At 35.9% G+C, this 27713-nt stretch overlaps 2 protein-coding genes across 6 annotated transcripts; one reads left to right on the forward strand and one right to left on the reverse strand.

The window, feature by feature from the left end:
- Positions 1–918: 918 nt before the first annotated feature.
- On the forward strand, positions 919–6854 carry LOC105787831 (ubiquitin carboxyl-terminal hydrolase 17). Its single transcript, XM_012614398.2, has 11 exons — positions 919–1564; positions 3093–4029; positions 4127–4215; positions 4438–4523; positions 4608–4770; positions 4864–4978; positions 5110–5267; positions 5592–5676; positions 5764–5976; positions 6065–6126; positions 6214–6854. Exons 1-11 carry the CDS (start codon positions 1302–1304, stop codon positions 6800–6802), a joined length of 2760 nt encoding a protein of 919 aa, XP_012469852.1. The 5' UTR covers positions 919–1301; the 3' UTR covers positions 6803–6854.
- Positions 6855–7967: 1113 nt separating this feature from the next.
- On the reverse strand, positions 7968–18249 carry LOC105787830 (GPI ethanolamine phosphate transferase 2). Of its 5 annotated transcripts, none has more exons than XM_012614390.2 (17): positions 17993–18249; positions 17773–17866; positions 17614–17658; positions 17346–17513; positions 17013–17097; positions 16810–16916; positions 16636–16716; positions 15613–15665; positions 13956–14058; positions 12367–12498; positions 11770–11866; positions 11017–11242; positions 10827–10920; positions 9642–10655; positions 9017–9109; positions 8557–8858; positions 7968–8346 (listed from the first exon to the last, which is right to left on the reverse strand). In XM_012614390.2, exons 1-17 carry the CDS (start codon positions 18115–18117, stop codon positions 8226–8228), a joined length of 2940 nt encoding a protein of 979 aa, XP_012469844.1. In that variant the 5' UTR covers positions 18118–18249; the 3' UTR covers positions 7968–8225. The 5 variants fall into 5 exon arrangements, with proteins under 5 accessions (XP_012469844.1, XP_012469845.1, XP_052481162.1 ...); XM_012614391.2 differs by having other exon boundaries at positions 8557–8840; positions 17993–18247; XM_052625202.1 differs by lacking the exon at positions 17993–18249 and having other exon boundaries at positions 16810–16911; positions 17346–17523.
- Between the last annotated feature and the right edge of the window lie 9464 nt (positions 18250–27713).

A 27713-nucleotide genomic window follows, 5' to 3' on the forward strand; every position in this document is an offset into this window, starting at 1 on the left:
TTGTCGATTTCTGCTCTTTTTTGTTGCGTTCTGTCTGCCTCTGTTTGTTGCAGGTACAATGCTGGTGTTGCAGTGTGCGTGGCAGATGTGGAGGGTACGGAGGCACATGTGAGAGGAGCGTGCTGGCTGCTGCACTAAAAATTTCTGGAAACCCTAGGAGTTTTCCATTTCTAATTTGGGTTTTCTGGTGTTGGGCCATTTGGGCCGAGTTGATTTTGGGCTTAGTGTCTGGGCTAGGTTAATTGGGTTTAGTGGTTATGTTAAAACGGTTTTGGCCACGTTGGGCCCATGTATTTAGACTGTGGACATTTAATTATTTTTTTAGTTTTTTTCTGCTTATTCTGAATGGGCCCCGGGCAAATTGGGCTATTACACTTGGGTGAAAAAGTGAAAGGAGAAATGGAGAAGGTGATGAAGTTAATGTGAGATTGGACATTTGAAATGATTCTCCCAGTCCCATTGGGCTTTGCTATTCATGGTTGGATTTTGCAGGCAACTAAATCCAGTGTGTGTTCTAACTAAAATTCAACTCTCATTATACAAAAAAAAAAAAAAAAGGGTCCTTTTAGCGGTTTCAACTAATATATGATTTTTTAAGTTCATTCTTCATCTTCCGTTTTCCAAAGTTACAAATATGATTAGAGGTATAAGTGCAATTCATAAATATATATCATTATAAATTAATATTTGAAATGCTTTTTAATTTTTATTTGAATAGGATTGTGATTAAAATTTTATTAGAAATCAATATGGCGTATCACCAAATTGATTTACGATAATATTTTATATTTAGAGTTTTAATTTTGCATTTGTATTTGAAAAATATTCTATAATTAATCCTTAAAACATTACTATTTTCCTTGTCTAATTAAGTAAATATTATATAGTTTAGATTTTACCCCTAGCTTAGCTTGAAAGATGGAAAATGGAAGTATAGACAGCAAAATCCATGGTGAAGTGATAGAAACAGTTTCGTCCTTTTAACACAAGAGAAAAGAACAAAAAAAAAAAAGCCTCCGTAAAAATAAAAAAAAATAATAATAATAGCCAAACCTCTGATTTCCTTTTCTCTATTTCAGATCCTCCCAGATGCTCAAATCCTCTTCTCACCTCAACTACTTTCTCAATTTCCCTTTTTGCCCTTCCAACCACCACCACCGTCATCGCTACCGTCGTCGTCGTCGCAGATTTCTATGTATAACCAAGCCCTTTTCATATTAGGTTTTTCTGGTTCGGACCTCATCCTCGGCGCCGGCTAATTTTAAGTGGAGTACAATAGAATAAAAGTTATTGGGTAAGAAATGCTGGTTTCTGGTTCTCTAGGGTTCGACGTCGTCGTTTTGGTGTCCCTTCTTGTTGTCTTTTTGATAATCCGGCATAAATTGAGGAATGCGGCGGCGAGGAAAGAGGAAGTTACGAGGTTACTCGAGATGGTCTCTCATGAAACCGCCTATGTGGAAGCTCAGGCCACCGTGGAGTACGGTTACTATCCCAAGTTCCAGTGTGCTGTTTGCTTTGCCCCTACCACCACCCGCTGTTCTCAGTGCAAATCTGTTCGTTACTGGTTCGTTTCTATTTTCCCCCTCTTATAGATAGATTTAATTTTTTTTTACCTAATTTGTGCAAATAGAAATGTAAATTTGGGGGGTTTTCTTTATGGTGGTTGTTAGAGTGTAGGAGCAACTGAATTAGTTTTGAGAATTTATTGTTAAGAGTCATTGCAGCTGTTGAAGATGAATTGAATGGTGAAGATAAAAAGTTACTTCGGCTTTGAAGGGGGAATAGTGGGATAAATATTTCAAGGGAGATGTTTAAAGCCTTGAATTTTGATGGAAAATGATTGGGTTTTCACACTGTAGTTGTCTTCTTCTAAGCTTTATTGTCAGGAGTGGTACTTGGTTTTAGTGAAGTTTTGGTCTTCAGCCTCTCAATAAGTTCTTATGGGGCTATGATTGTATGTTCGTGTTCTTAGAAAATTGATTGTTCTGTTAACTAACATTTTGGGAAAAGATCAAGCTGAATACAATTTCCCAAGAAATGGTCATTATAATTTTATTTCATTTATGACCCGGATATTGTTGTGGTGACATTCTATGTTCATGGTGTTGTTTATTGGGATTGTTTTATGGAGAAAGTGGAGCTCTCTAAACCTGGTGTTTAGATAACCTGGTGAGAAATGAAATTCTACCTTTCCCAGGATGTACATTTTGTAGATTCATCTCAGAAATGTACATTGAATGATGTTGTCAGCCGCCACTTCTGGGCTATTTATTAGAATGCTATTTTTTGTCCTTATACTTAATCTGTGCTTGCTGATTGGGTTCTCTGGTAAATAGTAGCCTTCATTGCCCTTATATGCATATCTATTTCAACTTTGCATAATAAAATTTTATCACATAGCTCCATGATAGGAGTGCCATACAATTTAAAGACGTAGAAGAGAAAGCCTGGAAGTCATTTTTGGTTTATCTTAATTAAATTTCCATTCAACTAGTGGTTGGTGATATGAATCTTTTTGCTCTTCGTAATCAAAATTTCTTCTTCCATTCTCTTTAGAGGTTTTGGCTATGCTTTGTTGTGTTGTGGTAAATATTTTGTTTAACAAATAGCTCATGTTTAGATTGCCACACCCTTCTCTTTGTGCAGGCGTTGTGTGTCATGGTGGCTTGAAAAGTAAGATTATATTGTTTTTCATTCTTTTCTTGGATTTATTTGCAAAATAAAATAGAAGATACGTGCCTTTTCTAGTGGTTGGCTATATAAATCCCTTTGCTTTTCTTAATAAAAATTTCTTCTACTACTCTTTCTAAAGGTTTTGGCTGTGGTGTGTTAATATTTTGTATATAATTTGTTTACAACTTATAGCTCATGTTTAGAACATTTCTCTTTTACAAGTGGGAGGTGAGTGGTGGCGTAAATCATGGTGGCTTGAAAGAAAGATTACATTGTCATTTTTTTCTCAGATTGCTTTGCAACATAAAATAGAAGATGTGTGCCTTTTCTTGTAAATGTCTAATTGCATTGGATAGCCAGCTATGTTTTTCGTGCTATTTTCATCATTTGGTATTGACTTCTTTGTTATCCTCGTATAGTTCTGGCAAGTGTCAAATAGTTCACTGGAGACAAGGCCACAAAGATGAATGTCACCCTGCAACTGATTTTGCGGCTAAAAAACAGTCTGGAATTCAGAGCTATGGTTCTGAGGTGGAAAGTGCATTTAAGAAATCTTCCAACCCTTCATCAGTGGTTGAAAATGGTGATGGTAATCTTAAGCCTCGTGCAGATGCCATAGCAACACATAGTGCTTTTGCTCCATCCAGTTCCTCATCATTAGCTGGTGTGAGCCCATCTTGTACCAGTAGTGAGTCATTGGTTGATGTTTCTCCCAGCAGGACTCTTATGTCTGGCCATAATGACAAGTTAGGTAGGCAGCTTTCTGATGATATCGCCAATGGTATACCTAAAAGCAGGGCATCTGCTAAGAACATGAAAGAAGCTATCTCACCTTCATCAGAGTCTAATAATCTGAGTAAATTAAATAAGAAGAAATCCAGTCATGAAGAAGTTGAATTCAGAAGGCAGTTGACTAAGAGCAATAATCTCATGCATGATGGTGCCCATCCTACAAAAGCTGCCTATAACAAGTCAACCGGTGCTGTTTCATCTGAATTCTTAGTTACTGATGCATCCAAGAAAAGTAACTTGACATCTCTGAGCTCTTCGAGGCCTAGAACTGTAATTAGTGATAGAGAAGATGACCTGCTACTTCATGAAAGTAAACACTTCACAACTTCCTCATGTAGTACTTCTGGTAATCATTCATCTTCTGCTGCTGGAGGGCATTCTGTTCACAGTTCCAACTCGGGCTTGCCTGCAAAAAGTAATGCTGCCCCTACCTTGCCACAGACTACAAGTAATGGCTTGAGAATGTCCTTGCGGAAGGTTGTACAGCAGATTAAAACCTCCAAACAGTCTAAATCCCATCTTTTTGGTTTTGGTAATGAGGGTGACAAAAAACACAATTACAAGGTAGTTTTCAATTGACAATGTGTTTTTTTTGTTGATGCTCTCATAGTATTGTTATGCATATTCTGACATTTGAACAATTTTTGTTGTGACTTAACAGATAATCTTTCCATATGAACTATTCATGGAACTGTACTCTTATGATGCAGTGGAACTATGTCCATTTGGACTTAATAATTGTGGAAACAGGTAATCTTCGTACTTAAACTTATTTTAGCTCACAAAATAATGGTTTCAATTAGTTTGCATTACTGGTGCTAATATGGTATGCTGGAACTTGTGCATATCTCTTCACCTCTTCACCCTCGAAATAATTACCTATGTTTGAATTATTATTATCTCCTCTACTATGATTAATAAGGTGTGCTTTTGAGTTGCTGATTTATATTTTTCCTTTGAAATTTTCTGCAGTTGTTATGCTAATGCTGTCCTTCAGTGTTTGGCTTTTACTCGGCCACTTACCTCATACCTTGTCAAAGGACTCCACTCCAAAGCATGCAAGTTTCTGGTCATGACTTTTTCATGATTTCGCTCCTTGTTCATGCCACTCCTTTAATATGAGGTTTATTATTAATGCGCAGGTCGAAAAAAGGAGTGGTGCTTCATCTGTGAGTTTGAATGTTTAATTTTGAAGGCAAAAGAAGGGGAGTCCCCTTTGTCCCCAATCCGGATATTATCCAAAATACAAAAAATTGGAAGCAATCTTGGTCCTGGGAAGGAAGAGGACGCCCATGAATTTTTGAGGTGAACCAACCGTTAAAACTATTTTCTTTTTGTATGCTACTTTGGTATAAGCATCTCAACTGGGAATTAGACTTCACATCAGTGAGATGACAGGTATGCAGTTGATGCAATGCAATCTGTTTGCCTCAAGGAAGCAAGGGCTGCAGGTCCACTGGCTGAAGAGACAAGTCTAATCGGACTAACTTTTGGAGGTTACCTTCATTCGAAGGTTCTTTTTTCACAATTTTGGTTATTCCATATGTTTGTGTATTCATTGAACTTGTTCTTATTCTACAGACACAAAGTAATTATAATTTTTGCTTTGTTGTTATGGTATTATTATCATGATTGGGTTGTCAGATAAAGTGCATGAAGTGTCTTGGTAAATCTGAGCGGTATGAGAGGATGATGGATCTAACTGTTGAGATTGATGGGGACATCGGAAGTCTGGAGGAGGCACTTGCACAGTTTACAGCTAGAGAAATCTTGGATGGAGAGAACAAATATCATTGCATTAGGTTTGTTGCTTTTTAACTGCCATTTCATTAATGTTGTTAAGATTCTGCGTATAACCGTTCTTCTTGGCCATTATGGCTTATTGTTAGATATCTATTAATGTGCATCATTGCTTTCTCATCCCACTTTTGATGTTAATGAACTTGGCTATTTTATTGTGATACTATTACGGTAACTATTCAAATCCCACTTTTTTGGCATATTTGTTCCTATTGTAACATTTTTACTTGGATTGGCATGTAAGTACTGCCGTATGTTCAAAGGAAATATCTAGGAGTCATAACTGTTTGAGTTTCTCATTGGTAAATTCTCCCTCTTTTAATCAGGTGCAAATCTTATGTAAAAGCAAGAAAGAAGTTGACGGTATTAGAGTCACCTAATATTCTTACCATTGTTTTAAAGAGGTTCCAGGTAATTCCAAGATGCCTAGTTTTTATTTTTATGCTTCCATGTGCTTATTTGAATGCCGACTCGCGTTTACTGTCTGTACTTTTGCAGTCTGGTAATTTCGGGAAGTTAAATAAGTCAGTTCAATTTCCTGAGGTCCTTGATTTGGCCCCATATATGAGCGGATCAAGTTCGAAGGCGGTCATATACAATCTCTATGCTGTGGTTGTTCACTTGGATGTTATGGATACTGCCTTTTCAGGCCATTACGTATGTTACGTGAAGAGTTTCCGAGGGGAATGGTTCAGGATTGATGACAGCACGGTATGCTGTTTTCTGCTTAGTATATATTGAGATCATCAGATGTACTACTTACTGTACATAAACCTGACACGTGCAGCGTGATTTGTAGGTAATACCAGTGTCATTGGAGAGGGTCTTGCTCGAAAGGGCATACATGCTCCTCTATGCGAGGTAAATGTGACTTTGAAAGCTTTGGTTACATGAAAATTTGGTTTATATATATTCAGCACAAATAACTATGGTTCTCGAAAATTTCAGGCGCTCCCCAATGGCACCAGCTTTGGTGAGAAAAAATCTCGACTCTCATAGTTTTAAACACAGGAATTTGGAAGCTGTTCCTTGTAGCCAAAACACATCCAAGTCAAGATCCGACTCTAATTTTTCAAAGTTGAATCCCTCAATATCACAACGTAAACATAAGTATCATCCTCCAATGCAAAGAATTCCTTCAGCTGATTCATCGAGTGAGAGTTCTTCCATTTTCAGCGGCTCCGATGCAAGTTCGTGCAGCACTACAAGCACTAAGGGCTCTTCCAGGAGTGAAGACTTCTCAGATTATTTATTTGGAGAAACGGGACCTGAATGGTACAACCAAAATGGAATTTCATCAGAAACAGCTGCCTCGTCCTCCTATCATGGTTTTGACACAGATTCGGGGGCGGAGATGGATGGCCACGCGCGGTCACTGACATTTTTGTACACTGACTCAATTAGACAGCATTGGAATAGTAATGGTAGAGCCTCGGACTTTGAGCAAGGAGGCTGGTCTAACCCGTATGATGTAAGATCATCGGGTATTTCATATAGAAGAGCAAGCGTCGACGGATCGACTCAAACGTTTTATTGAGGTTTGAGTTGACACATAATAAATAAAATAAGATCCATCTTTCAGTTATTAACTTTATGATTATGATTGAGTAAAATGAGTAATCATCATTCTTTGGCTTTGCCCCATAAAATTACCTTCTAAACTGGGAAGCTTGCTGGGTTGCATTGAGTAACAGTAAATAATCGGTTTGTAAATCAGGCCAGTGCCTCGTATGTAGACCTGATCACGATTTCTTAGACGTTTTACAGACCCGTACACGATTCTTAGATGTTTGAGATTTGGGCTGCCATTTCCATCATATTATTCGCCATGTTCTTTTTATTTTTTGTTTCTATCGAATATATTATGGTTAAAATGTATTTGATAGAAACAAATATAAACGTGGCGAATAATATGATGGAAATGGCAGCCCAAATCTAAAACATCTAAGAAATCATGTAATGATCCTCCATTTCAAGAACCCAGAAAAAGTAGAACAGCCATTTCCAATAGAGAAGACAGACCAGATAAAAATGATTCGAGCCAATTTTCCTAGATGAAGCTGAAAAGATGCTAGCTGGAAACCAAATCAATCCCGTGGGAGCCAAACCAGTGAAAAAATGGGAGGAAAAAGGAGATTCTTGACCTGAGTTGGGTTCGGGTTCTCAGTCCTGCTGTAACAGTGGTGAGCGACGATGGACCAGTGGGTGACGATGTGGGTGAGTGGTGGAAGAACGCTGGCGATAGAGGTGGTGATCCGCAAGCCGCCATGCAGTTAGGGTTTATTTTTTTGGAATTGATTTGGGAATTGAGAGTAAGGGCTAAGGGGAGGGGAGGACGGGAAGGTTAGTAAGTTAGTATAGAAATTAAAAATAATTAAAAATATTAAGTATTAAAATTTCGCCCGGTTTGGGCAAAAAAAACCTAGTTTTCTCTAAGTTCATTTTTTGAACTTAAATTTTTGGTCAAAATGGAAGTTCGAGCAGGTTTGATCAAATTACCCAACCCGTGATCAGGTTTAATGGTTGACCTTATCTGACATTAAAATAATAATTTCTTGAGTTCGTCTTTTATAACATGGTTGTGCAAATTTTAAAAGTAGTATCAATATTGGGTTTTTTTAATTATCATGGGTTGGTTATTGTTATTATTAACCACCTTATTTAAATCAAGAATCAGCCATCCAGTGTTTTTGCAAGAAACCTTCAAAAAACTCACCCCTTCATTTGACCCAAACATGATTCTTTCCCCTGTAAAGTTACATTCTAGCAGAAATTGCTTCCAGTATCTTATGCAAGCAAGATTACATCCAAGAAGTTTACAGAATCAAATATAAAAGAAATTAACTGAAACCTACAAGGATTAACTCAACTTCAATCACTGCCGTTCGTTTGGAAGAATGCAAAATCAGTTTGCTAGTTGCTGCATTCGCTATTGACTATTTAGTGTTGTTGGCTTGTTGCTAACAAGAGTATGGTTTCTGCTTCCGCGTGACCAGTACAAAATAAGCATAAAATCCTGTTGCGGCAACGATAAAGACGCCAATATAAGTGCATACGGCTGTAGCACAAACATACAAGTACCTGGAAGAATTAGCAACATTAGTTTTACCACAAGGTAATTGGAATTCTGATGAATCAAATACTTTGATGGTTTTTTTCATGAAATAGGTACGATGTTTTGGAAGAACAAGAACACCAGTTATTCATGCAATTTGTCATCAGTGCAATATACGAGCATGCATAGGCACATGTCAGTCATCTAAGGATTTTTGGATGAGACTCAGAACTTACTTGGGTGAGAAAACACTCCAAACAAATAAGTGATTCTGCATTAACAGCAATACAACCGTGTATGCGGTCAAGAGAATTGAATTTATGACCAGCGGTACGAGGCATGAAAAACCCAGCATCATCATGAGATGATCTCCAGGACCTGCTTTCTCAGGAATTACAAGATGGGCCATGTTTTTCATAGAGATGTACATTACAAGGCTAAGAAGAATAAACATGGGTGACGCGTAGGTGATAATAAACATTAGAATGCCAGAAAGCAATGTCGAGTGACTTGAGATACCCTTGCAACAAGTACAACAATGTTGAGAAAGATAAGTAACGTCAGTATCTTAAACTTCATATGAAAAGAAAATATCAAGTTTGCATATAAGCCTCCCATTTAAAAAAGGAAACGAAAGAAAAAAGGTCTTGCATTCAAGCATATGTATTAAAAGTGAGCAAGTAAAAGAATACATACAATGAAAGCTCCAGCAACATCAATAGTAGCTAGTGTGTTGGTATTTCCTAGAGCAAAATGACTAGCCATTCCCAAGTAGTAAAATGCTGCAATCTAAGAAAACAAAATACCGACATTAGAACAAGAAAGTTGTTGCTCATTTAACAACTTAAAAATGCTTTCAAGACAATATTTGCTCTGTGTCCATGTATGTAGAAATTTAATTTCTAAGGTTTCGTTTTTGACAAATTTAAAAGTTCCTTTTGCGGAGAAAACTGTAAAAACACAAACTAGAGCAACAAAGGGAGAAGGTAGAGGAAAAGGTGGCATGGGGGTTGAAGAGATGAAAATGAAGAAAAGTCGAGGATGGTATTGCGCTCACTGAGAAGAACGTGTATCTTTATGAATTCAATAATGACACAACAAACCAAAAAACCTATGTGCACAAACGAACTAATAATCTAAACTGAAACTAAAAATTCAGGAGCTTCTCAACCTTAGCATGCCACTTTCTAAATATCCCACTTCAAAAAAGTTCAACACGAAAGCTATCTGTGTTTAGGGACCATACCACGCAAAATTACTTGCCTTTAACATTGAAGGAAGAAGTAAAAATCAGTCAGAAAAGTATCAGGTAGCAACTGACCTCTACCCATTCTTTATGATGTGTTCCACTTCTAGCAAAATAGAGTGTGCCGGCCAAAATTTGCAAAAGAAGCAATAATATGGGTGTTGTGTTGATTGGTTGTTGAAGTAAAAGCTGCAGAAGACACCAACATAGTACGTATGCCCATCCAATCACATATAAAGAATCCCTTAATTCCACTAATGGGAATTTCTCATGAATGCTAAGAAAAAGAGGTGAAATGGTATTATCAGTTGGGCAAATCTTGGAGGTTGAGAAAGGAATAACCCATGGCAAGGCTACAACAGTCCCGATAGTTGCAACACCAAGAATTGCATAGATTATTTGTACCAATAAGGTAGCACCATAATTAGTGGATGAAAATGTATAATCCTGGTATTTTGTGATATGCAGCAAAACCAACAATCCAGATATCAGAAAGCTAAGTCTGACCATCTGGAAACATTTTCCCTTGGATTCTATTGAAAATAAAGCAAATAAACCTATGCTAATCACCAGAAAGGCAGATATTAGCTGAAGTGATTTCACATGTTGGCTCCCAGCCTGTTCAAGCCATTTAGAAATGTCAGGAAGACTAGTCCAGTTTACGCCACCTTGATGCCAGCCTCTCAAAACCCTTCCAGAGGTAAGCAGCAGGAAGACGAAACACATTCTAAAGTAACCTTCTCTACTTTGTCCATTTTGTGTGAAACAAGAACTCTGAAAACGAACAGCACAAAGGGACTGTGCTGTTTTACGGAGTAATAAGAGATAGAATGTGGATATCAGAAAATACCATATGTAATGCTCTTCCTCTACCATAGAACTTGATGTCATACTTGAAACAAGGATCAAGATAACACTGAGAATGAATGTCTCATCCAAAGACCAATCATTCATGCTATCATTTAAGTTCAAAGACTGTTGCTTTCCTCCATGGTAAATTTCTCTGAGCCGACAAAACATCAGGCTTGATAATATTACAGTTGAGACGAATATTGTAGCCAGTCCAAGTGCAAGTAGTTTAACAGGTTTCTGCCCCCATTAAAAGGAAGAAAATGAAGAAAAAAACTGTTAAAAATAACAAGAAAATTTAATATATTTGGAAAAAAAAAAAGAAAAAGAAAGTCTATTGTCCACACCATATTGAATATCACCAATTAGTTTCAGTTAGCTCAGAAACCTGTTGAAAAAGAATATACATACATCAGTAGATCTTCGTGATAACCACTCACTTGCAGATTTGAGAAACTTGTAATATGCTGCTGCAGCGCTGCTGTAATCTCTGTTGCTAGCAGACCTACAAATTATAAAACAACAAACTGAATTAGGAATTTTAATAGGATATCGTTTCATGATTGGGATGTTAAAATAGTCTGACACATAGAAAACCCACTCAAAGCCTCTCTTAGACTTCCAGGAGGTGTATAGAGTTGTCGCTTCCATATACAAGCAACAAAGCATATCTTCTGTCTCATGATTGCAGTCAGTAGAACCTGAACTCTGATGATCATAAAATGCATCACAGGGGAAATTTCTGCATGGTAAACCTGATAACTGAGCTTGCAGCAATCTCAGCAACTGCCAAGAATTCAACTCCAGGGCCCTCAGATGTTTGTCTTCTGAATTCATCAAAAAAGGAAAGGAATTAGATAATCATATCAGGTCCAGATAGCACATGGACCTAAGGAAGTAATTTATTTTCAAAATTGAAGCATCTTTCATTTCCTCCCTATTTATCACCAAGGACTAGAGGATAACAATTTAGCACAAACTCCACAAGTTCCAAATACAGACATAATTACACAATTCCCTCTTTCATTGCACACTTTGCATAGCTGTAAATGTGCGATTCCCTGAGTCTTCTAATGATAGCATCTTAGGGAAGTTGAATAGAACAATGCATATTAGAAAAGCATTATCACACTCCAGACAATAAAGAGGAAAATTCATTCCACACTGTTATCATCTAGGAGCAAGGCTGAAACAATCTCTAGAAGAATTATATTTTTCCTTTTGGAAAACAATATCCACCTTTCCCCATTTCTTTCATGAAATGTCAAGATACTATCATTAGCACATGGACAGTTAGATATTCACCCCATAAAAAAGAGCAAAGCTCTATCAACTGAGGAAAGAAGAGATAAACCTTTTAGAGAATCAAAAGCCTCTCTAATAAGAACACCAACATTGTTTTTAGGAATTGGCACGCCAAACAAAAGAGCCAAGGTTGGTGCAATGTCAATCTGCATAAAAAATCATGTATATTAGACAACCCTATTACAAACTAAAGCACAAAAACTATAATAGCATAGTAAACCAAGCTCTTGAACCCTATTCTCATATCTGGAAATCCTTGACACTGCTAAAGCCAAAAACATATTGTTCACCTATTTAGAGTTTCCATTAAGATACAAAGACTATATAGCAAAGGAGAAACTTGTAAATGCTCAACTTCCCCCAACTGAAGGATAAAAGAAAGAAAATGTAATAGGAAAATAAATGAAAATGAAAAACTTCAGCACAGTTTAGGATGGCATTCAGCACTGTCAACTTTCAGTGAAAAGAAAATCATGTTCAAGTCCCCTTTTAAGTCGCTGAAGAAAATAAAAGGTGGTGCACTGTAACACCTATGCGCTCAGCAATAGATGAGGAGTTTGTGATACAGCTTGATAAAAAAAATAGAACTACCAGAAACTACTAATAGCTACAATAAAATGTTGTGAAGTTCCATTAGTTCAATTACCTGGTTGATGACTGATGCATAGTCAAAGACATGATTCCTCAGACCAATAAAAAGAGCTAATGTGTCAGTTTCTTCATATGTAGAACCCCCATGATTACCATTTTCTGTCATGCCATGATCACTTACTATCATCTATATGCGGAATAAAATGAAGATATATCAGATAAATCCAAAATATCAGTTGATTCAATTCAACTCATAATGGCAACAATAGATCTAAATAGGGCCAAGTCATTGCATCATATAAAAGCAAGATGCATAGTGCCGGTGCAAATAGCTTATTGAAACAACCCAAATGCACCAGAGGTTCAAACCAAATCAGAATTTTGCCAAATATGGAAGGACGTAGCTCTGCTTTTGGAAAGCTTACATGACACTGGATGCTGCTAAAATGAGAAGGCTTGAAAAATAAAAAGACCCAAGTCCCTATGTCATTTCACAACACAAGGTATAGATTTAATAAAGAAGTCTTGACTTCTTGAAAAAGTCAAGCTCTTAGATCCCATACATAGAAAGTTCTCCAAATCAAAGCTCTACAGGGATCTATGTGAAGAAGTGTTTGAACGCTTAGTATGAAGATCAAGAGCTAATGATATACCATAATGGACCAATATTTCTATTCAAAGTTGATTAAGGATATTGATAGCTTGCTTATCACTACATTCCCATCAGCAATTGCCCTGTAAAAGCTTACATATCATCCCCTTTTCTGGAACTGTTAAAGACTATTATGAACTATAACTTGCACACATGCATATGAGCACACACATTCCCTTTAGCAATTGGATTGCAGAAGCTTCAGTATGTAATCCCCTTCGGTCTTTCCCACAAACATAATGACTGACAAGAACAAGAATTTTTATAGGCACATATATGCATGTATAAGCATTGAAATACCACATTTGTCAAGTGTTAGGTTTCTTGTCGTCATATCTTAAAATTGAGCCACTCCACCTATTACAAATTACTTTAGGTTGCTTAACATGGTATCAGATCCCAGGTTTTGTTTTGTGTTCTTCCTGTCTAACCCCCAAGTGAAGCTAACCACACCTTGTGAGGTTGTCCATTCATAGGCTTCTGTTGAGCTACAAACGAAAGGCAGCACTAAAGTGGTACCCAAAATCTGTTAAGTGTATGGTTTCTTATGGTCTTATATTAAATGTGGGCCTCTCCACTTATAATCAACTGATTTTAGGCAGCATGCTTAATGATAAACAAGCTTGCTCAAGCACGCATCATTCAATGCCACTCATCACTATCTAGCATGTATATCATTACCCTAAATATTTGTTGGCATCTCATATATCTTGCCACCAGGTATATAGAGTTTATTTCATAAAACAATAATCACAATGTGTGAATCCAGGTGCAATTGTCAAATAACAAGCATAAGAAGTAGTGGAGCTAAATCAATGACTGATGAGCCAATTTTACTATTTAAGTCTTCCAATTTATCCCTACGTTTTAGGATGCTCCCAGATCATACGTCAAATTCATGATTAAGATTTTCTAAAAGTAAGGATGCAATTGTCTAGAGTTGTTTTATCAGTTTGAAATCAATAATTCAAGAAGCACTAAATAGCACAAACCAAAAGTGTCCGCCCTAGGCCATTTCCTTGGGATTGATTAATACTTGAATGGATCAACTTCACCACCTCATCCATCTCCTTCATTTTTGGGGCCATCAATACACTAAGAAAGATGAATAAACATGTAAATGAGGTCTGTTGATGTTATAAATCTTTTCCCACTATGGGAACCAATATGAATATCAAGTAACAAAATAAGGAAAAGTCATATAAAAAAGAAGGGTAAATTCTACAAGCATCTTTGAGTTTTGATTACATTTAGGGATTGCAATAGAGCAGGACGATTACATCCACCACTTGCATAGATATTGAAAACATCCATTTCCATGGATGTTGGTTACATCCACAACCCACTCAACACTGCTCTTTCGCACTTTTTTACTTATGATTTTTATATTTATATTAGTATATAATATAATTTATTCATAAATATACTTTCAATATTTATAATTCTTTAGTATAAATATGATGTATGTGTATTCTTGTATATATATTATTTTAGTACATATATCTAGCACATATTTAAAATATATACAGGGTACATAAAATCTTTTAAGGGGTAAAATAGTAAATTTAAAAGGTGGGGCCAGGCAGTGCAAAGCAAGAATTTACCAAAACTGCCCCGCTCCACTGCCTGTCTCCATGGCTAAAAAATAAAAATAAAAAGTAAAAACCTCCCTATTTGGAGCAGGTCGAGTTTTACCATCCTTAATCACATTACACCTCAATCATGCATTTTGCTCCAAATGGTGATATAAGGATACTGCATTGACAATTACACTGCATCCGATCCAAGACATATAAAATATTTTACACCACAAACACAAAGCATCCTGAAAATAGCATTAATAGGAAAAGTGGAGATTGGTTTTTTGAATCATCCAACATGCAGTGCTACTAGGTGAAGAGTAAATGAAAAATAATGTCCCCCCCCCCCCCAAAAAAAAAAAAAAAAGAAGCAGAAAAAGCTGCACTGATGGAAGGCATAAATTAGCCGAATACATAAATCTTATATTTACACTTCTTAGTATTTTCTAAATATATATATATTTGCACTTCTTAGTAAATAAAATTCGCCAATATGTTGACAAGCTCACATTGTAGATCATGTAATAACCCATTTCTATATTTTTAGTTCTATTGCTCTTTACTGTATGCGTCATTACTTTATCCAGCAAATTTGCATGTCATCTAGACCCATAAATACAATTTGATCCAAGTCAAACAAAGAAGAGAACTTTGAAAAGGAATTAATCTGCATAGGGGAAAAATTAGAGAAAAGGATATATTTACCTATTTATCCCATAACGAAACAGGCAAAATAAAACAATATATTGATCATCGTGTAAAACACGACTCATGCCAAGAAGCTGCATTTTCATAATTAAATGTAGGTAGTGTAACATAACTAGTTATACATGTATAGATAGCAACAAATATCAGTCATTTAGGTTTTAATGACATGTTTCTCTATGCATGTGTCTGTTGCAACAAACATCACTCCTTTTGGTTTTGATTAAATGTCCCATGTAACTGCTGAGAATGAAAATGCATATCAAGAATATATTGCCTTAGAATCCAATTGTAGCCTAAATTGAAGAATAAAACTGCAATTTAGTTCAAATGAAGATAAAGGTAAAATCATATAATGTAATACCTGTTCCGCCCACCAATATGTCCAACATGATCCAATCCTAGATAGTGCAGAATCTGCAAACAGCACCAATTAAAATGTGCTACAATGGAGGTAAAGTATACCACCAAGAAAACCACAATTCAACAATCCAATTTTCAACTTAGCTTTCAGAATATCTAAATATAGCAAATAATGCAATTTGAGAAACTTTCACATGACAAATAGCAGCTTCTAATTCTCAGCATACAAAGAGTTTAACAAGAACATTAATTTAGCAGAAGAAACAGAGAAGGCTTAAAACAAAGGCACAATCAGGCTGATGCTTAACATTATAATAACATAATAGATCTGAATCAAGGTGAGCAATGGAAGTAAAAATAATGAAGAGAATGCAACAATAAGCAGGCCCAACCTAACATAATAAATCCTATCAAATTAAAAAGAGAAAACCATACAAACAGGAAATCTACTCTCATTCTTGCTCAATCTAGAGCCATTTCTTTTATGGCATTGTGAAGCCTATTTTACTGTTGTCAATATAGAATGTACCGGAACTGATGTGTAGTTATTGGAGTACTTTCATGACATCATACTACATTCATGTCCCTCTTACTCTGCATAACATTATTAATGGTTTTCAACTATGACGTTTGATCATATTGAACTCCAACATAGCACCTAAGATTGGTATGTTAAGTTAATCTTCAAAGTAGTCAATGAATAGTTTATTAATTATATTGGATTTATAACTAAGCTCAGCAAACAGGATAGAGACAAATAAGAAAAAGAAAATCACAGAAACCAACCTAGGCAGCACCAGCACAATAGCATGAATGCAAACAGTGGTAACCACGAACATCTTAACTTAGAAAGGTAGAAACTAGAGAGTACCTAAGCTGGCAACCTTTGGTGTCTTGTGTATTATGTTTCTCCAATTATAATAATAATAAAGTAAAAAAAAAAAAACTGAGATGGGGACAAACATCAATATAACAATATTACAAGATATTTCCTTTTAGATCATGGAAAATAAAAAATGCTAACCAAAAGATCCCAGTCATCTTTACTAAGTTCATCTCCCAAATGTCGCGAAACATTTTGATCTACTTGCACAGTATCCTTCACCTGTATCAATAACAAATTATGTAAAGTCAGGAATCTGCTCACATAATTTTTACAGATAAAGATAAAACACTGCATGCCAAGAATGAGAAATACATAGAAGCTGCTAACACCATCATGCCTTTTGAATAACCCAGGAAACAACTTAAGCCATGTTTCATCACCGAGCATCACCATTTTCCAGCCAATCTTGAAAAACTGACCTGCCATATGAGTGAATAATGAAGCCCCTCAATAGATCCATTAAAAGTAAAATGTACTCCTGCATTACAGAACATCAAGGTAACTTTAAATCTAACCAAGAAGATTGTCATCTGTCATAGCCTGTGTGTTAAAATTGAATGCTACATCCAAGAATCCACCAATTGCACCAGAGACCATAGCCTACAATCACAAGCTAACACCGTGAGGCCAAAACCATATTCCAGAAAAACATATAACTTCATATATTTTTAAAAGGAGTTAGATTAGTTGTTTCCATATCAGTTGCAAACCAAACAATTCAGGATGCTGGCATGACTTGTTCAAGCAAATGAAATTTTTTGGCCCCATGCATGCTGCGCAACAGCTAATGTGATAGGATGGATATATGTAACAATTTCTCCTTTAGGAACAATCAGAAAAGTCCACACCTTTAATCGAGGCATTGTTACAGTAGGAGGGGCAGCCTTAGCATGGTAACCAATAGCCGATCCACTGGCTAGCAATGACTGAGTATAAGGCATTGCCTCCTTAAATTGCTTATTAGGCGGTTTCCCATCTTTTCCAAGCACGAATTCTGCTGGAAGACCGTCTACAATCTACACTAAACTAAACTCCTTGTAAATTATACAACAAAAACTCAAATTAACCCTTTAAACAGAAACAAACTAAGCAACTAACTAACTAAAACTAACTTACCATTAAAATAAGTCTATCAAACGAAGGAGGGATCCCCGACAATTCCTAAGTCACAGAAAAAAAGAACGGTCTTCAGAATTTCAAAGCAATTGGAAAGGCACGGTTCGTTTATTTATTTATTTTCATTTATTTTAGATTAAAAACTCTATTAGAACGAACTTGATATAATGATTTGAGTTGATCGGACGGCAAGGTCGTGTCGCTTTGATTGCTAACGAAGTCGCATGCTGGCACGTAAAAACTCTCCGAACCACTGAAGATAAAGCAAAACATTTAAAACAAAAAAAGAAAAAATTGAATTGAATTGTTTAGAATTGTGATCTGATTTCAAATTGAAAATGAGATATTCTTTCGTTTTCGAATGAAACAAAGTGCTTACCTGGTGCCGGGAAGAGCCGGTTTTACCGGGAAAAAGCCGAAGACGAAAAAGGAAAGGCCGATGACTTGAGTTACGACTCCGGCTATGGTGATTAAAGACAGTTTGGTGCAAGTCAGAGGCGCCATCTTTTAGGATTTTGAATTAGGACACGTTCAAAAACCCTAATTTCCTTAAATCAATAGAGTGGAAATCAGAAAGGTAAAGGGGGATGAACAGATTTGCATTAGCTGAGCCTGAGAGCCAATGCAAGATTTGAACATACTTTTCGATTTTAAAAGGGTTAATTCCAATTGATATCCTCAAATTATGGTCCCGATTGTAAATTGGTATACAAACTCTGAAACGTTTTAATTGAATCATTAAGGTATTAATAATGAATCAATTTAAGTATTTCATCATCGATCTAGCGATTAGCTTGAGCATTATAGAGGTAAAACTACCATAACAATCCTTATATTATATCTTGAATTACATTTTGATCCCTATAATGAAAAATAGGTAAAGTAATCTATGTGCATTAGAGGAAAGGTAAACTACAACACATGTCATCCTAAAATAGCGCCATTCTTATTTTGGTCACCTTAATTTTTGTTGTCAATTTAATTACTCTAATTAAGATAGTTGCTCGAATTAATCATCCTGTAAAAATTCCTTTAATTCCCTAAACGGACTATTGATGTGATATTTTTTTTACTTTCGACTAAATTTAGGGATCTCTTAATAATTAATCCAAAACTCTCTTTTTTTTCTCCAATGCTTAACTTTTCCTAGTTGAGAACATTTAGCTTTTGGGGAAGATTTTGATCATCTTTTGGAGTTCCATATGATCTAAATCAGCCACCACCGTACTACCATCATCAATTTGAAAAAGGAAACAGTGAAAGAAAACTATAAACTTCTACAAAAATGGTCGTCATCGAAATAAAAAATAGTAACAAAAGGAAGAAACACGAAGAAGAAGAGCTTGAAAAGGTGACAGAAAGCCATAAGCTTAAACGAAAGCCACCATCACCGTCATTGGAACGCGAAAAGAAGATCGCTAAACCTGAAAAAGAAGAGCTTGAAAAGGTATAAAAAAAGTATAAACTTAAACGAAAGCAACCATCGCCTTCATCGGAACCCGAATAAGAGCTTGAAAGGTGACAGAAAGCAATCACCTTCTACAAGAGAATCCACTAGGAGTCTACAATACTGGGATTAATGAAGTTGGGAAACAAGTGTTGGATTTTAGTTATTTTTCTAAAAGTTCATATGATACCAAACAAAAAAAAAAAAAAAACTGTCCAGAAATTATCAAACAAGCAATGAAAACTAATTAAAAATAGTATTTTGGACTAGTTATAAGGGTACTTAACTTTAATCAAAAGTAAAAAAAAAAAATCATGTTAGCAATTAGTTAATAGATTAATGAAAATTTTAATGGCAATAACCAATTCGAGCAATTATTATAATTAGAGTAATTAAATTGACAAAAAAATTTAGAGGGCCAAAATAGAAATAACATTATTTTAAAATGACTCATGTATAATTATTAGATGAATGAGAAAATAGTCTCTATTAAACTCCCTAAATGCTTATATATATAAAAAAATAACAAATTATCCTTGAACTTTTACGCTTTTATTCCATTTAACTTTTTTTTTATCGAAGTAAATTGAGAATCAACCTTCCATCACTAATGTAACATCATTTTTTTATATACCACCTCAGTAAATAATCACTAATATATAAAAAAAATTACTCTCTTTTTTTTCTTATATCAATAGATGGAAACGATATTAAAAGAAGATTAATAAACAAGAAAAGATGTCTTATGCTCAATCATTGCTAGCAGTGAATTGGCTATTGGTTACCATGCTAAGGTGTGGACTTTTCTTGTTATTCTTAAAGGAGAAATTGTTATATTCATCCACCTATTACATTAGCCATTGCCCAACATACATTGGACCAAAACGTTTCATTTGCTGGAGCAAGTCATGTCAGCATCCTGAATTGCGGGGATTAAAACTGATTGGGAACGTGTTGAAATTTGGCCTGCAATGCAACAATAGAGAAGTTTTCAAGCTTAACCAGTGCAGCAGTTATGTTTTGTTTAATACGTAACTAGCTTAGTTCATTTTGTAATTTGTCTATTTGAAACACTAAGACTGATTTGCTGATTTGAGTGATGTTTGAGTGATGTTTTGGCTGATAAGTCAGCTTTACTTTGTGTGCAAGATAAGTTATGTATTTTCTCAATGTAATTAGTGGAGTAGTTATATATTAGGTAGTTATATATTAGGTAACTACTTTGTAACTTATATTTGACTTAATGAAATCAATAATGCAATTCAGTTTTTTGATCAATTTTTGCATTTGTTTCTCTTTGCTTCATTTTCCTTTCTTGCTTTGGTTGATATCCCCAACAAATGGTATCGAGAGCCTGTCATCTTTTAGGGTCTCTATTGTTGGTTGCTGTTTTTGTTGAGAGTCTTTGAAGAGAAAGAAACTGAAGCTGTTTTTTTATTGCTGGAACATGAGTTTTTCACCACCACCACCACCACTTGTCTTTGTTGGTGAAAACTACCACATATGGGGAGTGAAAATGAAGACTTACCTGCAAGCATACAACCTGTGGAATGTGGTGGAGACTGACACAGAACCACCTCTATTGAGGGCCAACCCCACCATAGACAAATCAAACAACATAGTGAGGACTGTGCTAAGAAGCACAAAGCAATGACATGCTTGCAAAATAGACTTTCTGATGTGATTTTCATTCGGATAATGGCCTGTAACACTCTAAAGCAGGCCTGGGAGAGTTAAAGGAAGAGTTTCTAGGGTCTAATAAAACCAGGCAGTAGCAGTTGATCAACTTGAAAAAGGTCTTTGAGAATCTGAAGTTGAGAGAGTCTGAAACCATTAAGTAGTACTCTGACAGAATAATGGCCACAGTCAACAACATTAGGCTCATTGGAGATGATTTCAGTGAAAGAAGAATTGTTGAGAAGGTCATTACAACCCTTCCTGAAAAATATGAGTCAAAGATCTCCTCATTGGAGGACTAGAGAGATTTAACAATCATTTCATTGTCAGAGTTGATAAATGCTCTGTATGCACAAGAGTAAAAAATGGCCAATAGGCTAGAGGAGTATCCTGAATGAGCTTTCATAGCAAAAAACAAAGAAAGCTCAGGTTCGAGCAATAAGGGAAAGAAACCTTGGCTTGACAAAAAGGAGAAACCAAAGAGAGATGCTGGGAAGAAAAGGTTCCCACCATGTATTCACTATACGAAGTCCACATACTTAGAGAGGCACTACTGGTATAGACCTGACATTTAGTGTAGGAGCTGTAAGCAGTTTGGTCACATTGAAAAGGTCTGCAAAAATAAAAGAAGGGCACAAACTTAGCAGTAGAACCAAGCTCAAGCTGCTGAGGACATTCAAGCTCAAGAGGAGCATGTTTTTACTGCATCCTATTTTGCAACCTCAAGTAAGGTCGGAAGGGATTGGTTGATAGATAGTAGTTGTACTCATCATATGGCATCTAATGAAGGGTCATTCAGAGACCTTGACAGTAGCTTTGTCTCCAAAGTCAGAATAGGTAATAGAAACTTAATTGAGGCCAAAGGTAGAGGCAATGTTGTAATCAACACACATTCAGCTAACAAAATAATTTCAGATGTTCTTTTTGTACCTGATATAGACCAAAATCTGCTCAGTGTTGGTCAGTTAATAGAGAATGGTTACTCTCTTACTTTTAAGAATAATTCATGTGTTATTGAGGACTCACTTGGTCAAGAACTAGTGACAGCAGCTATGACTGAGAGATATTTTATGTTGGATGTGAATCAGTTAAAAATGAAGGCTTATGTTAGTTTAGCTGATGAGGCTTGTTTATGGCACAACAATTTAGGTCATGTTAGCTATAGGTTACTTGGTTTGCTGCATAAACTGGATCTGGTTGAAGTCAAAGATAGAGTTTGTGAGGTTTGTCAGCTTGGGAAGAAAGTGAGACTGCCATTTCCAGTTAACAAGGCATGAAGAGCTTGAGACAAGCTTCAATTGGTTCATTCTGACATTTTTGGACCAATGAAGACCTCTTCTCTGAGTGACAGCAGATACTTTTTGTTATTTATAGATGATTACACAAGGTTCTGCTGGGTGAATTTTCTGAAACAAAAATCAGAAATACTTGAAGTATTTAGCAAGTTCAGAGCCTTAGTTGAGAATCAACCAAGTTACAAGCTAAAGGCCTTGATATCAGACAATGGCACCGAGTATTTATCAGAAAGGTTTTAGAAGCTATGTGAGCATGCTAGAATTCAACATCAGTTGACAAATATCTATACACCTCAGCAGAATGGTGTCTGTGAGAGAAAGGATCGAACAGTACTTGACATGGTTAGATGCCTACTGTTTGAAAGCAAATTGCCAAGCAATTTTTGGGCTGAGGCTGTGAACACCTCAGTGTACTTGCTTAACAGATTACCAACAAATGCAGTCAAAGATAAGTCTCCTTTTGAAGCCTGGTTTGGACTCAAGCCAACTGTTTCTCACCTAAAGGTTATTGGTTGTGTATGCTATACACTTATTCCAGCTGAGAAGAGAACCAAACTGGAAAGAAGGTCTGTGTCAAGGATCTTTATTGGTTATAGCAGCACAAAGAAGGGTTATAGGGTCTTTGATCCCTCCACCAAAAGGATCCTGGTGAGTAATGATGTGAAGTTTGATGAGGGAAATATATGGAATTGGATTGGTACAGATGCAAACTTGTGTGAACAAAGTCAACAAGACAGTGATCTATAACCAGTTGAAGAAGAAGAACAGATTAATGATAGATTTGATGGTATACCTGTTAGAGGAATAAGAATCATCACTGACATCTATCAAAGATGTGATGTGGTAATGTTGGAGCCTACAAATTTTGATGAGGCTACTAAAGAAGATTGTTGGAAAAGAGCAATGGAAGCTGAAATGGAGATGATACATAAGAACAACACATGGGAACTGGTTGATAAGCCAGTCCATAAAAGAATCATTTGTGTGAAGTGAGTGTTTAGGATCAAGTATAATGCTGATGGATCTTTGAACAAGCACAAGGCAAGACTTGTAATGAAATGATACAACCAATAGTATGGTATTGACTTCTTAGAGACCTTTGCTCCAGTTGTAAGGTTAGATACTATAAGGCTTTTGTTTGCCTTGGCTACTCAAAAGCAATGGAGAGTGCACCAATTGGATGTCAAGTCTACTTTTCTGAATGGTTTCCTCAAAGAAGAAATCTTTATTGAATAATCAGACGGGTTTAAGGTTTCTGGTGAAGAGCATAAGGTTTACAGGCTCAAGAAAGCCTTGTATGGTCTGAAGTAGGCACCAAGGGCCTGGTATGATAGGACCGATGCATATCTGTCTAGGCTTAGGTTTGAGAAGAGTATCAGTGAGCCTACTCTTTATGTGAAGAAATCAGAGAGTGAAACCCTGCTGATTGTGTCACTATATGTAGATGATCTATTGGTAACTGGTAGCAAAAGAAAGCTGATTGAAGAGTTCAAAAGGTAGATGTAGGATGTGTTCGAAATGAATAACTTAGGGGAGATGACTTACTTCCTTAGCATGAAAGTAAAACAGTGTAATCATGCTATCTTCATAAGTTAGCAAGCCTTTGCTTCAAAGATTTTAAACAAATTTTGCATGACAAACTGCAAATTGTTAGCACATCAATGGCTTAAGGTGAAAAGCTAACCAACAATGGCAACTATAAAAAGGTTGATGAAAAAGGGTATAGAAGCCTTGTAGGTTTTCTACTCTATTTGACAGCTACAAGGCCTGATATCATGTTTGTTGTTAGCCTTCTGTCTAGGTTCATGCATTGTTGCAATTTTGTTCACTTTAAGGTAGCCAAAATAGTCCTTAGATATGTGAAAGGAACTTTGGACTATGGGGTAAATTTTTTGAAGACTGAAGAACTCAAGCTGATAGGATACTCTGATAGTGACTGGGTAGGGTCCATTGATGATATGAAGAGCACATCGGGCTACTTTTTCACTCTAGGCTTATGGGTCTTTTGTTGGAGTTCAAAGAAACAACAAGCGGTGGCTCAATTAACAGCAGAAACAGAGTACATTGCAGTTGCTGCTGCTGTCAATCAAGCCATTTGGGTAAGAAAGCTCTTATGCGATTTAAATGAGAACCAAGAAGAAACTATTGAAATTAAAGTAGACAATCAGTCAGCTATTTCCAGAGCAAAAAATCCTGTGTTTCATGGCAAAACAAAGCACTTTAAGATTAAATATCATTTTGTTAGAGAGGCTGAACAATCAAAGGAAGTTAATTTGATCCATTGCAACTCTGAAAATTAGTTTGCTGATATCTTGACTAAGCCTATTAGTACTTCAAAGTTTGACAATTTAAGAAGAAATATTGGTGTTTGTTGCATACATTCCAAGGAGGAGTGTTGAACTTTGGCCTGCAATACAACAACAGAGAAGTTTTGAAGCTCAACTAGTGCAGCAGCTATGTTTTGTTTAATATGTAACTAGCTATGTTCATTTTGTAATTTGTCTATTTGAAACACTAAGACTAGTTTTCTGATTTGAGTGATGTTTAAGTGATGTTTTGGCTGATAAATCAGCTTTACTTTGTGTGTAAGATAAGCTATGTATTTGCTTCATGTAATTAGTGGGAGTAGTTATACATTAGGTAACTACTTTGTAACTTATATTTGACTTAATGAAATCTGTAATGCAATTCAGTTTTTGGATCAATTTTTGCATCCATTTCTCTTTGCTTCATTTCTCTTTCTTACTTTGGCTGATATCCCTAACAGAACGACTAATCTAACTCATTTGAAAAATATACGAAGGTGTTTGGATTTTTGGGCTATGGTTTTGGCCTCATATCTTTAGCTTGTGATTGTAGGCTATGGTCTTTGGTGCAGTTGGTGGATTTTTAGATGTGGCATTCAATTTTAACACACAGGCTATGACGAATGACAACCTTTTTGGTTAGATTTAAAGTTACTTTGATGTTCTATAATGCATTAGTACTTTTTACTTTTAATGAATCTATTGAGGGGCTTCACTATTCACTCATATGGCAGGTCAGTTTTCAGGATTGGCCAGAAAATAGCGATGCTTGGTGATGAAAAATGGCTTAAGTTTTTTCTTGGGTTATTCAAAAGGCATGATGGTGTTAGCAGCTTCTATGTATTTCTCATTCTCGGCATGCAGTGTTTTATCTTCACCTATAAAAATTATGTGAGCAGATTCCTGACTTTACGTAATTTGTTATTGATACATGTACTGTGCAAGTATATCAAAATGTTTTCCTGACATTTGGGAGATGAACTTAGTAAAGATGACTGGCATGTTTTGGTTAGCATTTTTTATTTTCCATGATCTAAAAGGAAATATGTTGTAATATTGTTATTTTGATGTTTTTCCCCATCTTATTTTATTTACTTTATTATTATAATTGGAGAAACATAATACTAAATACACCAAAGATTGCCAGCTTAAGTACTCTCTAGTTTCTACCTTTCGAAGTTCAAAGGTTCGTAGTTATTACTGTTCACATTCATGCTATCTTGCTGGTACTGCCTAAATTGGTTTCTGTGTTTTTTTTTCTTATTTGTTTCCATCCCGTTTGCCAAGGTGTCTTATTTATAAATCAATTAAAATTAATAAATTATTCTTTGATTGCTGTGATTAGCTTAATATACCAATCTTAGGTGTTATGTTGGAGTTCAATATGATCAAACGTCATAGTTGAAAACCATTAATCATGTTATGTAGAGTAAGAGGGGCATGAATGTAGTATGATGTCATGAAAGTACCCCAATAACTAAAATCAGTTCCAGTACAGTCTATATTGACAACAGTAAAATAGGGTTCACTATGCAGTATGTTGGTGTTTACACACTAAATTTGTTGGTAATTTTTCTAAAAAATATTGAAGAGAGGAGAAGAAAGCTCTAGATTAGAATGAAACTTGAAGACTTGAATACCCTTTATTATTGAATACTCCAACACTTATATACTAGTATCCATAACTAAAAATAAAGATTAGATATAAAAATAAGCCAAGAAATCTGGTAACTATCTCATAAAATTAAGGAGAATTATTCAAACAAAAACAGAAAAATAGATGACTGGCAGCAGCTTAAACATGTGGCTTAACACTCCTCCTTGTTTAGATGCTACAAACTCCAAGTTTCTTCCTCAAGCTTTCAAACTTGCTAAGTGGCAATGGTTTGGTGAGGATATCTACAACTTGATTTTCAGATTTACAGTAACAAAGAGATACATCACCACTTTTCTGCACTTCTCGTAAAAAGAACAGTTTGATGTTAAAGTGCTTAGTCTTGCCATGAAACACTGAATTGTTAGAGATCGCAATAGCAGCTTGGTTATCAACAAAGATCTCTGTGCTTTACTTCTGCTGTAGATTCAAATCAGTTAGGATCTTTCTTTACCAGAGAGCTTGATTTACAGTGGCTGTCGCAGCAACAAATTCTACTTCAGTAGTGGATTGAGCTACAATATCTTGCTTCTTCGAGCTCTAAGAAAACATCCCTGATCCAAGACAAAAACAATAGCCAGAAGTACTCTTCATGTCATCACTTAAACCACCCCAATCACTATCAGAGAAACCAATTAACTTAAACTCTCTATGCTTCAAGAACTTAACTCCATAGTTCCAAGTTCCCTTAATGTATCTGATGACTCTCTTTGCAGCCCTCATGTGAGTCTCATTCGGACAATGCATAAATCTAGATAGAATGCTTATTGCATTTAGAATGCCAGGTCTAGTAGCTGTCAAATACATTAGACATCCTATCAAGCTTCTGAATTCAGTTTCATCAACTTTGGCAGCTCCATCGTCTTTGATCAGCTTCTCCTTTTGATTCATAGGAGTACTCAGTGCCTTGCAATCTTCCATCTGAAACTTCTTAAGTATTTCTTTTGCATAATTCTTTTGAAAAATGAACACTTCATCTTGACTTTGCTTAATTTCCATTCCAAGAAAGTAAGACATTAAGCCAAGGTCTGTCATCTCAAAGATCTTCTTCATCTCCAACTTGAACTGATCAATCTGATCAAGATTACTCCCAGTAACTAACAAATCATCTACATAAAGAGAGATGACTAAAATGTTTTTTTCCTTCATGTTTGACATATAGAGTGAGCTCAGACTGAATTTTTTTTAAACCCGAGACCAACCAAATGATCATCAATTCTACTGTACCAGGCTCGTGGAGCTTGTTTTAGGCCATACAATGCCTTCTTTAGCAAGTACACTTTGTCTTCATTTCCTTTGTCCACAAAGCCTTCAGGTTGTTCAAAAAAGATTTCTTCTTGTAAAAATCCATTGAGGAATGCTAATTTGACGTCCAACTGAAACACTTTCCAATTTTTTTGAGTTGTAAGAGTGAGAAGCAATCTGATTGTGCCAAGCCTAGCAACTGGTGCAAACGTGTCTGAATAATCAACTCCAAACACTTGAGCATATCCTTTGACTACTAGCCTTGCTTTGAACTTATTGACTGAGCCACCAGGATTTAGCTAAGTCCTGAACACCTATCTCACTCCAATTATTTTTCTGTCAAGAGGTCTATCAACCAGCTCCCAAGTTCTATTTTTCTCAATCATTAAGAGCTCCTCCTTCATTGCAGCCATCCAATGTCGACTTTTTTTTGCATCATGGTACCCTGCAAGATCACAAATAGCCACATTACATCT

Source organism: Gossypium raimondii, chromosome 2 (assembly GCF_025698545.1).
Source record: "Gossypium raimondii isolate GPD5lz chromosome 2, ASM2569854v1, whole genome shotgun sequence".
NCBI lineage: Eukaryota > Viridiplantae > Streptophyta > Magnoliopsida > Malvales > Malvaceae > Gossypium > Gossypium raimondii.

Coding starts and splice junctions, on each gene's coding strand:
- LOC105787831 (XM_012614398.2), top strand. CDS start 1,302: ATGCTGGTTTCTGGTTCTCTAGGGTTCGACGTCGTCGTTTTGGTGTCC. Junction 4,216..4,437: donor CTTAATAATTGTGGAAACAG/GTAATCTTCGTA, acceptor AATTTTCTGCAG/TTGTTATGCTAATGCTGTCC. Junction 4,979..5,109: donor GAGGTTACCTTCATTCGAAG/GTTCTTTTTTCA, acceptor TTGGGTTGTCAG/ATAAAGTGCATGAAGTGTCT.
- LOC105787830 (XM_012614390.2), bottom strand. CDS start 18,117: ATGGCGCCTCTGACTTGCACCAAACTGTCTTTAATCACCATAGCCGGA. Junction 16,917..17,012: donor GACAGATGACAATCTTCTTG/GTTAGATTTAAA, acceptor CTCATATGGCAG/GTCAGTTTTTCAAGATTGGC. Junction 16,717..16,809: donor ATGGTGTTAGCAGCTTCTAT/GTATTTCTCATT, acceptor TTATTGATACAG/GTGAAGGATACTGTGCAAGT.